Here is a 13,740-nt window from a genome sequence, read left to right as displayed (position 1 = left end):
TTATACAGCTACAAAGACTAAGGTTTCGATTCATGAACCTATGTTAAAGTTGAAATCTTTGACTGCTGATTCTGTACTTGTCATAATTCTTTTCAAGCGGTTTGTACGTGGTTAATTAATTTAACACTAGATGTCAGCTAGTGTTAGAATTATAATTTAGACACATGCCTTTAAAAAGTGTTCCACGGATAACTGAATATAAATTGTCCAATACATTGCCGAACACTCGCAATTTAAAGAAAGTATTTAACGTAGGGAACACTCCGTGTTTATTTTTATAAACGTTTAGTTACGATTAAACCAGAAAAAAAACCCACAAAAAACGTGTGGTTTTCATTATGTGAATAACAACAAAGCCAGCAAACCTGTAGTGTTTCATAATGAATAACAACTAAAACGGCAAACGAAACGTGTGTTTTATGGTGATTAACGATTAAGCCTGTAAACAAGATGCATTATACAGATGCATTTTGTGTATATAGCAGATAAGCCAACTAGCAAAGCGAATAGCAAGAACCCTGCAAAAAAAGCCATGTTTAATAGTGAACAATGACTAAGATGGTACACAAAGCGAATGTTTTATAGTGGATTGGTTGTTTTTAAGCGCAAAGCTACACAATGGTCAATGTGTGCTCTGCCCATCACGGGTATCGAAGCCCAATTTTTAGGGTCTTAAGCCTGCAGGTTTATCGTTGAGCCACCAGGGAGGTTTTATAGTAAATAACGACTAAATCGATAAAACACAAGTTTCTTTGGGATAATACGTATAATAGGGAGTCTCACAAAATTAATGTTTCTTGGCCATACTGTGATGTCTCCACATCAGACCTAATATCCTTAAAAAAGGTGTTTTATGTATAAATTAATATCATAGAAAGGTTGTTTCTGGATTTCATGTGACAGAGCACTAAAACTGAAGTCTTCAGTTTATAATGTGTGACTAAACATTACAGTGACTAACTATGAATGAAATTTTCAGTTCTTAATGTATGCCTAAACATTACAGTGACTAACTATGAATGAAATTTTCAGTTTATAATGTGTGACTAAACATTACAGTGACTAACTAAGAATGAAGTTTTCAGTTCATAATGTATGCCTAAACATTACAGTGACTAACTATGAATGAAAGTTTCAGTTCATAATGTCTGAATAAATATTACAGTGACTAACTATGAATGACATTTTCAGTTCATAATGTGTGAATAAACATTACAGTGACTAACTATGAATGAATATTTCAGTTCCTAATGTATGCCTAAAAATTACAGTGACTAACTATGAATGAAATTTTCAGTTCATAATGTGTGAATAAACATTACAGCGACTAACTATGAATGAAATTTTCAGTTCTTAATGTATGCCTAAACATTACAGTGACTAACTACGAATGAAGTTCTCAAGTCATAATATGTGACTAAACATTACAGTGACTAACTACGAATGAAGTTCTCAAGTCATAATGTGTGACTAAACATTACAGTGACTAACTACGAATGAAGTTCTCAAGTCATAATGTGTGACTAAACACAACAGTGATTAACTACGAATGAAGTTCTCAAGTCATAATGTGTGACTAAACACAACAGTGATTAACTACGAATGAAGTTCTCAAGTCATAATGTGTGACTAAACATTACAGTGACTAACTACGAATGAAGTTCTCAAGTCATAATGTGTGACTAAACATTACAGTGACTAACAACGAATGAAGTTCTCAAGTCATAATGTGTGACTAAACACAACAGTGATTAACTACGAATGAAGTTCTCAAGTCATAATGTGTGACTATAGTAAACTAAAATAGTGTAGAACCATCATTTAGGAACTCTCAATAGTTACGTTTTTTCACTACGAAACAGACTGAACACATTTATTAACAACAACGGAGGGAAATTTTGGTAATGAAGTCACGATACAACAACATACTCAGGTTTGTCACCTTTTAACTTGTTTTTAAGTTTTTACTCCTAAGTGTGCGCCAAGAAATCCTGTTTAAATTTAGGTTCGGATGAATCCAGTTATCAATTGGCTAAAGTAACAGCAATAACACGATGTCATGTATTTTCCATACAAAGTGAGTGGTTTCCCCATTGTTCATCACTCAATACGAATCAATATAAGGACTCTTCTCCCATCAGTATTCAACAGTATAAAAAACATGTCAGTAATTTCGAAGTTAAATATAGTCACATTAATGAAAATACATCCCCACCCCCTCCAGATCTCAAGCTATACTTAAAAACAATACATTTATTCAGAATAGTTGGATCTAAACAATATTTCACATTTCACATGTGGGGAGCGTAATCCAAACGAATGAGGTAAACTGTTGAAGACAAGCTCTCGCACGTGCAGTAACCCTAAGCTTTAAGGTACGGCCTAGTGGCATTAACATAGTATAAAAACAGATAAATAAACTTAACAGGTATCGATCTTTCTCTGTTTTTAGCGAAACCAGAAATTCCATTGTTTTAGAAAAGCGCGCACACAGAGTAAGGCCAGTTTTCAAACCCTTTCAGGTAATGCGTTAACCTTCTGGTAACTGCGCTTATTTCAGGTAATCCAGATAACTATTGTGGATTTGTTTGTTTATTGTTAAGCGCAAAGCTACACAATGGGCTATCAATGTTGTGCCCACCGCGGATATAGAAACCCGATTTTTAGCGTGATAAGCCTCAAATTTGTCGCCGAACCACTGGGGAGGGGGGAGATTACCATGGATCATATATGTATGGGAAAACTAAAAAAAAAATATTACACCAGAAGAGTTATTTATCAGGTTATCACCTCTTACTTTGCTGTGGACCTACTGTGAAAGCATTTCATGAAGCAACTACTCAAACTTAATGCTTTTATTCAGTTAAGACGAAACGCAGCAAAGAACGAAGCGTGTGCTGATGATCAACTATAGTGTACTATTCTTTGTAATCTTACTCCGCGTGCTATGATATTCTAAGTCATCGATACAGGTGAAAGAACTGGCCAACCTTTGATTTTTACTTCCTCAACCTGTTTTCCTTGAATGGGCCGTGCCTTGTAACCAAGTGGCCACTAGTTGAAAATGGAGGAGAGAAAAAATTAACCCAAATAAAACATTGTTATGTTCAGCTAGAAATTATCAATGACAGTTGATCTAACATTAAAAGTCCATTAATATTTATGGTAAAAAAATGTAACCGCAGAAGGAACTAATGTTATAAATCCTTATGTTTAAAAAAAAAGATGTTTCAGGTGGAGAATCTAATATTAATGATCCATAATTATATGTAAAAAGAAGAAAAGTTAAATGTGTAAAACCAACAATTTCAAACCCAAAACTGTGTATAATTAGATGTTGTTAGTAAAGATGTTATAGAATCGAAGAAAATCTAACATTACAAATTCACTATGATCTTTAAAAGATGTTACAGATGACGGAGTAAAAGATTTTAAAATTCTGAATTATGCATAGTTATAAGATGTTACTGTCGTAGGATCTAACAATAAAAACTCATGAATACATACAAACGTTCATATTCACACAAACGTGTGTGAATATTTTGAATCGAAAGAGTTTGTTACATAACCTTCCTAAAAGCGATCAATTGTCGATGGCAACACACTACCAAAAGGTGAATATATATCCGCTGTGGTTATCACGTGACTTACCCCTTGGCATATTTTTAAATTGTTTATTATAACGTACTCAACTCTCTGCATATGAACATTATTAATTTTACACTCTAGCGTTTCATTAAATTCATTAATTTATACTATATGATCAATTTCATTAAATTACTTAAAATCGTAAATGAAATGATTGTGTGAACTTTGAGTTTTACCTCAGTTGTTGCTGTTTTATGAAAGTGACCTCGTTGTGTAGTTCTTCTTTCTAATGTTCTTTTGACTTTTGGGGTTTCAGTTTTGTTATTTGTTAACTTTACTATGTGTTGATGTCTGTACAGATTTGTAACAACCGAAAAAAAAAGAAACATTAGCATCTCAGTAATCTATTCTGAATAAAGTAGGTTTATTCACAATTTATAAACAAGCACGTGGTCAACATTCATGAGTATAATAACAGTCTTCTACGCCAGTTAGTCAGCATGCTTCCCATTTAACCGGGATTAATCTAATTAAAAGAATAAAATCCATTTCGTGACATTCGCTTATCCCCAAGCCACCAAGCAGAGAAATCTAGCTTATATGTTATATATTTGTTGTTCCATGCCTGATTTTCTATCTAACGTTCTTCCGGTGCTTTCTCTATAGGTAGTTCGACTGGTTGATTTGCAAGAATACGTAAATCTGGAGGAAGAGCAGCGGGGGCAGGAAGACTTCCTCCCAGTAACGGAGCTGCCTTTTCTATGTCCTGTTCTGTCAGAAAGAGAGTGTCTTCAAGACCGATGTTACCATTAACGTAAAAAAAGCCTGGAGCGTTAGTACACTGTACCGTTTCCTCTGAAAAACCACAGGTTAGGGTTAACTGGTTAAAAAATGTGAGATTTCCACATAGGAAACTCCACTGCAGAACCTCCGATTTACCATTAGCGTGAGTGACCGTATGACAAACGTGGAATATCTTACAGTCGTTGTCCACGTCAGCATAATAGCCATCCCCAGGGCACGAAAACGTAGTTCGAATATTTCCAACAAGTAACTCAGCTCCATCTGGAAGCTCGTATGCTCTTCGTTTGTACTGAAAAGAAAAATATGTTTATAAAAATACCTAATGAATGCTAAAGAGATCAATTACACAGATTTGTGAAACATACAGCAAAGGTACACATTCTATAACTTACAATTGAAATAAAGAGAAAAAGAAAACATGCAAAACTATTTTCGATTATAACTATCTTTATTGGTCTTAAAGATGTTGCGAAGGGATCGACTAGGAGCTAAAAATGCTCAACACAGTTCAACAAGAAACTGTTAGCACCACAAACAGGCCAATAAAGAACGAGTGGTATTTGAAACAGATTACGAAGAAACGTGTTGTGTAACGACAAGCTAACAAGAGGCTAGTGGTGCTACAAATAATTCAACAAATATTTAATGTTGCAACATATAAGCCAATAAGGGGATAGTTGTGTTACAAATATTTCAACAAATATTTAATGTTGCAACATATAAGCCAATAAGGAGATAGTTGTGCTGCAAACAACACAAAAATGGTGCTAAATACAGATCAAGAAGGGCCTAATGGCCAATCCAACAAACAATCCAATAAAAAACTAACTGTTCTACAAACAGGATAAGAAAGAGATAGTGGTGCTACAAACATGCCATTAAGGGTTTGGTGGGGCTGCAATCAACACAAAAATGGTGCTAAACACAAATCAAGAAGGGCCTAATGGAGCTACAAACAATCCAATAAAAAGCTAACTGTTCTACAAACAGGATAAGAAGGAGATAGTGGTGCTACAAACATGCCATCAAGGGTTTAGTGGTGCTACAAACATGGTGTCAAGGGTTTAGTGGTGATACAAACATGCCATTAAGGGTTTAGTAGTGGTAGAAACATGCCATCAAGGGTTTAGTGGTGCTACAAACATGGCGTCAAGGGTTTAGTGGTGATACAAACATGCCATTAAGGGTTTAGTAGTGGTACAAACACGCCATCAAGGGTTTAATGGTGCTACAAACATGCCATCAAGGGTTTAGTGGTGGTACAAACACGCCATCAAGGGTTTAGTGTTGGTACAAACATGCCATCAAGGGTTTAATGGTGCTACGAGCATCCCATCAAGGGTTTAGTGGTGGTACAAACATGCCATTAAGGGTTTAGTGGTGATACAAACAGATCACGAAGAATCAATAGTTTTACGACAAGCCAACAAGGGACTAATGGTGCCATAAACATATCTATTTGAGGCTTCCTGTTGACAAGAGGAAGACTTTCTTCTAGTAACGGAGCTGCCTTTTCTGTGTCCTGTTATGTCAGAAAGAGAGTGTCTTCAAGGCCGATGTTACCATTAACGCAAAAAAAACCTGGAGCGTTAGTACACTGTGCCACTTCCTCTGAATTCTAAAGAGATCAAATACACTTATTTGTGAAACATACAGCAAGGGTACACATTATATAACTTACAACTGAAATAAAGAGGAAAAGTTAGATATTGACAATTATATACGAGAAGAATTGAATCTACCATCAATCTTATTCGACAAACTTATTTTTCCAAAAAAAAAAGGATAGTGAAAAATTGGATGAACTTAAAGTTAAGGAGTAACAAAAATCTAGTGTTTATTAAACTCGGATAAAATAATAATAGAAGATATTATGAGTTGAAAGTATTTAATATTTTAGGAAATAATAACAACTTTGTCAATATTCTACTAGTAACAGATAGCGACTAAGTTGCAAAAGTAGAATCAGATAATAGTTTTAATTGTGAAATTTAGGACCAGATTGAGAGAGTTTGTATGGTTTAGAAGATAGTGGTGACAACTTATTATTGTGTCTCCAAGAGAAAGAACGAAAACTAATACTATATGAATGTGTTATCACTTTTAAGTAATGATAGTTATGTTGATGACATTTTTGCCATTTTCAAATTCGCAATAAATCAGGAAGTTGAATCAATGCTGTATTTTTAGGTACTTTTATTCAGAATATTGACAGAGCTAAAGAGAACCAACAATTTGTTTACCAACCAATTAGTTTCCTTAGTTAGATATTGACAATTATATACGAGAAGAATTTAATCTACCACCAATCTTAGTTGACAAACTTATTTTCCAAAAAAAAAGTTTGCTTACCCATGTGTTAAAATATGCTGGAGATTGCATGATTAAATTTAAAGTCAGTTGTATGATATTAATTGGATACTTGTATTATCCACAATTACAGTTAAGACGTATAGCCAAATTCGTTATTAACATCAAATATTTTCTTAAACTTAAATATGGTGTATTAGAAAATAAGCTCTTAATAGTTATTTATAAATATACATATTATGCCATTGAATATATATGGTTCACTATTATGAAAAAATATAAAAAACATCAACATTTATAAACATATCTACTATTGTTCATTACGTATCGATGTTATTCGTGTGTACAATGATTACTTACAATCGTTTTAAGATTTTAAATAAAGCTCAGAGTGAGAAAAAATTATAATATTTAAAAGTGTTCCAACAATTGGTTAAAATCCTAGTCTAAGCCAACAGGGTTAGTTAACCTTTTATTGTTACAATTGTAACATAAATCAACAAAAATAATGATGCTATAAACACCTCACCAAGAAACTGGTGAGAATTCTAATAGATTTAAAAGAAGTTGTATATGCTACAAATATCCTACTATGGAACTAGACAAGATATTAACAGATTGCTTAGAAGCTAGTAGTGATATAAACAGCTAAGAAAAAGGAGTTAGCGATGTTACAAACAGACTGACTAGAAGCTAGTGGTGATACCAACAGCTCAAAAAAAAGGAGTTAGCGATATTACAGACTGACTAGAAGCTAGTGGTGATACCAACAGCTCAAAAAAAGGAGCTAGCGATGCTACAAACAGATTGACTAGAAGCTAGTGGTGATACCAACAGCTCAAAAAAAGGAGTTAGCGATGTTACAGACTGACTAGAAGCTAGTGGTTTTTTTATTGAGCTGTTGGTATCATCACGTACTTCTAGTCAATCTGTTTGTAGCATCGCTAACTCCTTTTTTTGAGCTGTTGGTATCGAAGTTAGCCATATTACAAACAGATTGACTAGAAATTTATTCCGATAGAAATAAATCAATAAGAATATTGATTCTTCTATCATCAACAGATAACATACGAATTGACTTGTATTATGAGTTTTTCCCTTTACACGTAAATACCTGAACAAATATAACAGAGCCTAAACAAAAGATAACATTAAATAAAACAGACAACATTTCCACTTTTAGGCAATTTCTGTTAAAGTAATAAATCAGTACAGCTTCGTAGCACAAGACACTTATGATAACAGATGGCTCATTAGTAAACCGATCAACCACATTACAGTATTGAAACAAAAGTTCATTGTGAAACTTACCCGAGGTAAAGCGGTCACAGCGGCTATACTGCACACAACTGTAAAACATAAAATAATTATTACTACTTCATTAAGATGTAATTATTACTTTCCCCCGGAGAAGTGGTCTTACTATTTCATTCAAATGTAATTATTACTCTTCGTTCTGATGTATTGTATACTATCTCATTCAAATGTAATTATTACTCTTTTTTCTGATGTATTGTATACTATCTCATTCAAATGTAATTATTACTATTTCAGTTAATTTTAATTATTACTATCTTACTGAAATGTCATTATTTTTCCAACTTAATTGTAACTATTACACTGTTTGTTTTGAATTTCGCGCAAAGCTACACGAGGGCTATCTGCGTCAGCCGTCCCTAATTTAGCAGTGTAAGACTAGAGGGAAGGCAGCTAGTCATCACCACCCACCGCCAACTCTTGGGCTACTCTTTTACCAACGAATAGTGGGATTGACCGTCACATTATAACGCCCCCACGGCTGAAAGGGCGAGCATGTCTGGCGTGACGGGGATTCAAACCCGGGACCCTCAGATTGCGAGTCGAGCGCCCTAACCACCTGGCCATGCCGGGCCCATTACAATGTCACTTAGAGGTAATTAATACTATCAGATTCAGATATCAATATTACTGTATTACTCAGATGTAACTATTACCATATCACTCTCATATAATTAATATCACTCAATTGTAATTACTTCTACTTCGCTCAAATGTAGTTATTTCTGTCTCAAATGCAATTATTGTTACCTTGCTCAGATGAAGTTATTAATACCTCATTCTGATGTAATTATAAATATCCCACTAAACTGTAATTATCACTACCTCATTCAAATATAATTATTACGATCTCACTTGTGTGTAATCATACTATTTCACTCTAAACACAGCCGTATAAATCAACTCACTAAATCTCACCCCACAAAAAAAAAGCTCTTCCACATAAACAAAGCAAAATATTTGGATTTAGATATCAGAATAACAAATCTAACATTGAAGTTTAAAGTTTTTAATAGTTCTCGGTAAATTTTACAATAACAAAATTTGATAAACTATATGTAGTATTGTGTTAAAACAGACTAGTGATGGACTGATATAAATAACTAACTACACTGTGAGCTTAATTAATTTCCATCATCGAGAAGTATACTGTGAGATTACTAAATGATTAATAATGTATAGGATTAACCTCGAGAAACAAACTATGAGCTTAGTGAATTCTTAATGGTGATTTGGATTAACATCTAGAAGCGCCCTCTACCTGCAACATTTGACTTGTAATGTATGGATAACGTAACTCAGAATTTTTACTAGGGAACTGGTAATTTGTGGTTATTCTTATATAGTTAATTGTTCCTTTCTATCTGGCAACCGGGTGTTCAAGGTGGCTTGAAAAATATGTTTTGTCCTTCACTTTTACCAAAAGGTTTCACTGTCTCAAAATGCCAGCCTTACACAAAGAAAGTCGCTATTGATTTATGTACGTTTCGCATATTTAATAAGTATTTTTGTGTGACTCTGTCTTTAACAATCTAGAAAAAAAAACTGCAGCTGATAACTGAATCAGCAGATGAAAAAGTATACTGAAAGATGGTAGTGTTTTAACTTACCAAGGATAATCCACGTTCTCATTTCGTGTTCCAGTTAGTGCCTGCGAATAAATGCATAACAAATTAATCTTATGAAAGTTAACTAATTCAGAAAGGCATAACATAATTTCTTTACTTATGAGAGTTGCTGTTAAATTGTTATAGAAACTTTTAATTTTTTTCCTTGTAAGAATTATACAATATATATAAGGAACATTCATTGGACAAATCAACATTCCTGAAAAGACTAAATATCTACATTCAAATTGTTCGAGATAACTGCACAAATGAAAATTCTTTGTTTCCTTATTAATTAGACATCTTAAGTGTTACACAATAACTGATATTTGTTTTATTTATTTATTGTAGAATCTTCTTTGGTCTTTCGAATATCAGAGAGTGTGCTAGCACTTTCTATGTAGGGATGGCACGGACGCTCATATTAAAGCACAACAAAATTAATCCGGATTTTCGTCTCTACAGGTAATCAGAAGTTAGATATGAAGAGTTACCTGGCACAGTCGCTCTATCTCCGGTGTATATGTCGCTTTTCAGCTATCCAGAGCGTCACAAATTCGAAAACAGGCGAATAGCCAAACCCGAAATTTACTATTTTCGTTCATCATCATCTTTCTTCAACAGGCCTAGCGCCTACCTAGTTCTAGCAGTAACTATAATTTTATCAGGAATTTTATTCCCCATGTAAAGTAGAGACGGCTTAGCCTGCTATGTGATCATCAGCCGGATCAAGCGATATGTCCACTTCCATCCCTATTTTGTTTAGTTCCTATATTCAAGTTCAGTAGCCAGCCGTACATAACGTTTTTATTTAGCGATTTTTTTTCTTCAAATACTTTATTATATTTTCATTACTATATAGTTTGTAATAGAAAAAAGTAAAACTAAAATCTAATTGCCTAGACAAGGACAATTGAAATAACAAAAAATATACTTATTTTGCTCTTACAGTGGTTGCTATAAAGATGATCTCAATTGGATATTTATACAGACTAGTTTAATGTTCTCTTATGCCAGCTGATCTGTAGATTCAAATGCAAACTGATAAATGTAATTATTGAATTAATGAACTAAATCTTTGTTGAGCGTAATTAAAGTTACACTGTTTGTATCTTATGGTTAAAAAAATGTTGATTCTTACAACTATATAATGTTTAAAAGCAGATTTCTCAAGAAATATCAATACACAAAAAATATAGTGATAGAGAAAACGTGATATTGTTGTGGAATTCGGTTTACTCAACGTGATACACGGAAAATAATAAGCTACATATTGCAGGTTCTATCTTTTTTTCTAGTTTGAGATATTGCTTTAAAAACAACAAACCCGCACGGTGAGTCAAAATATTCAAATTTTTCATTTTTTAACAATAAAGTTCGTTACACAAATATATTAGACGAAACTTGTGTATATATTTTTCTTTGTATATTTCACGTACAGGAAAATAATATTATTATTGTTATTTAATTTTTGCCTAGTTCTGAGATACCAGCTTGGGCTAATGGCTACCATGCTCTGAGTTAAAATCTGTGGGTTTTTGTTTCGCGATCTATTGCCGAAAAAATTTGCTCTGCACTTTGGGGCCTTGGTGTGTTACGGTCAAATCCCACTACTCGATCAGACAAGAGTAGCCTAAGATTTGGTGGTAGATTATGTTGACCAGCTGTCTTAGCACTAGATCAAAATTAGAGACGCGGGTAGCCATGCTCAAAAAATTTTAAAACAAAGTTCTAATATATCATGGATAAATCGTTTCCTTAGCTGACAAAACGCTTTTAATATTTAACATCTCATTTTAATCATAAACATAAATATCAGCTGAGATATTATCATATCTTAGATGTCGCTAGTGTGCTTTTTTTCAGCACTGCTAAAAAACTCTAGGATGGTAAAATGTTTAAATAAAATCTAAATATACACTTGAGAAGCTTTCGACATTTTTACTTATCAAAGACAATGTGATATCATTTCATCATAAACCTGAATCAATACGAGTATCAATCAGTGCCGAAATATTAGCGTATTAGCTAATAAAATATAACTAACTGTTCACACCAAACTAAGAATAATCTTAGATTTTTATCTGTCCTACTTCTGGGACAATATTAAGTAATATTATATCGATAGATACATTTAAGCTAAATATTTCCTTACGTATCTCAAGTCGTGGGGTAAAACTAAAGCCATGGGATAACACCAACTAAGATTATACCAACAGTTACACCGAATATCTACTTACTTATTTCAAGTTCGTGGGGTTAAAAAAAAACTTTCAGGATCTCCCTCTGCTCTGACCAAACTGATGAATGTCTCTCGTGGCATGTCTTTTTTATAACTGAACTCATCCTAGGGGTACGGGTGACGTCAGGGGGTATTGGGTCGGCAACGAACTCGGAAATAGGTTGCTAAACACGAAAAAAATAGTTTACTGTTAGGTGATTATTATTTGAGGGACCTTCTTTTTCCTTGTCCTAGGCCAACGGTGCTCACGATATTTGGTGGAACGTCCATTGTACTCTTACCACTAGGTAATTAACGTGCTGTTGACCTTTAACCTAATGAAACTCTGGCCGAGACTAAAAGCTAATAACGTCGAAAATTGTACCTATCATAGATTCGTTCTAGGCCAAGTATGTGTCAGCTAAAGATTTCTCTATGATGACACTTCAAAAACTTCCATCTTCTTTACCGGTGATATGGAGCAAAAGTAAGCTAAAGAACAATAATCCTGACGTGAAAACAAATAATGTATTGAATGACTGTAATTCTGGTTTTTGGTGTTCCAAAAATTTCCAGAAATTACTTTGTGCACTAGAACGGAGACAAGTAATTTTTAAGAGAAAATATTAGGATTATATAATGTCATATAAGGGGACAAATATAATATAATAACCAATGCTCTTATTTTCTCCGTGTACTTTTGGTTTTGACTGACCAATTATAGTTCCAACTTTTAGATGAAATAAGACTGTAACAATTGAAAGATGAATTACCATCTTTACATATAACACTTGGACGCAAGATCTAATAAGGTTTTATCAAGTGAAAGTCCACATATAACACATTCCAGAACTAGTAAGATTGTATGAAGTAAAAGATAAGTTAAAATATAAAAGTTAAAGACAAGATCTAGCACTATTCCATGAATTAAAAGTTAAGTTGAAATTTTATGCCAATGATTGTGAGCTAGATTTTACAGAACTGTATTGACCAAAAGTTAAAGTACAAATGTCGATATATGTAACAATTATACACTAAATATATCATTAAACGATCAGCTGAGTAGTAAACCATGACCTTTAAATATTACAGAAACTGTATACAGATACTTTGTACTTTGAATATATATATAATATTTGTAAATTATAGGTTTGATGGTAAAGTAACAATAACTACACACTAAATCCAAAGCCTTATATATAATTGTTGCTACCTATATGTCTGGCAATACTGTAATAACTAAACAATAAATTCAAGCCTTATATACAATTGTTGCTACCTATATGTCTGACAATACTGTAATAACTAAACAATAAATCAAAGTCTTATATACAGTTGTTGCTACCTATATCTCTGACAATACTGTAATAACTACACACTAAATCCAAAGCCTTATATACAATTGTTGCTACCTATATGTCTGACAATACTGTAATAACTACACACTAAATCCAAAGCCTTATATACAATTGTTGCTACCTATATGTCTGACAATACTGTAATAACTACACACTAAATTCAAAGCCTTATATACAATTGTTGCTACCTATATGTCTGGCAATACTGTAATAACTAAACAATAAATTCAAAGCCTTATATACAACTGTTGCTACCTATATGTCTGACAATACTGTAATAACTAAACAATAAATTCAAAGTCTTATATACAGTTGTTGCTACCTATATCTCTGACAATACTGTAATAACTACACACTAAATTCAAAGCCTTATATACAATTGTTGCTACCTATATGTCTGACAATACTGTAATAACTACACACTAAATTCAAAGCCTTATATACAATTGTTGCCACCTATATGTCTGACAATACTGTAATAACTACACACCAAATTCAAAGCCTTATATACAATTGTTGTTACCTATATGTCTGG

General features: G+C 33.2%; 1 protein-coding gene across 1 annotated transcript; it reads right to left on the bottom strand.

The window, feature by feature from the left end:
• Positions 1-4,225: 4,225 nt before the first annotated feature.
• LOC111087255 lies at positions 4,226-6,774 on the bottom strand. The gene is made up of 2 exons (XM_022393280.1): positions 6,745-6,774; positions 4,226-4,681 (listed from the first exon to the last, which is right to left on the bottom strand). Exons 1-2 carry the CDS (start codon positions 6,772-6,774, stop codon positions 4,226-4,228), a joined length of 486 nt encoding a protein of 161 aa, XP_022248988.1.
• Positions 6,775-13,740: the final 6,966 nt, after the last annotated feature.

This window comes from Limulus polyphemus, unplaced genomic scaffold (genome assembly GCF_000517525.1).
Source record: "Limulus polyphemus unplaced genomic scaffold, Limulus_polyphemus-2.1.2 Scaffold1926, whole genome shotgun sequence".
Taxonomy (NCBI): domain Eukaryota; kingdom Metazoa; phylum Arthropoda; class Merostomata; order Xiphosura; family Limulidae; genus Limulus; species Limulus polyphemus.
The sequence above is the reverse complement of the archived record's forward strand: the minus strand, read 5'-3'. Positions and strand labels throughout refer to the sequence as shown.

Bases quoted from the DNA above. Each gene is read 5' to 3' on its own strand.
- LOC111087255 (XM_022393280.1), bottom strand. From the start codon at position 6,774: ATGCAATCTCCAGCATATTTTAACACATGG. The intron at 4,682-6,744 runs GTAAGCAAACTT...TTTTCTTTTCAG, and splicing joins CAGCATATTTTAACACATGG to TACAAACGAAGAGCATACGA.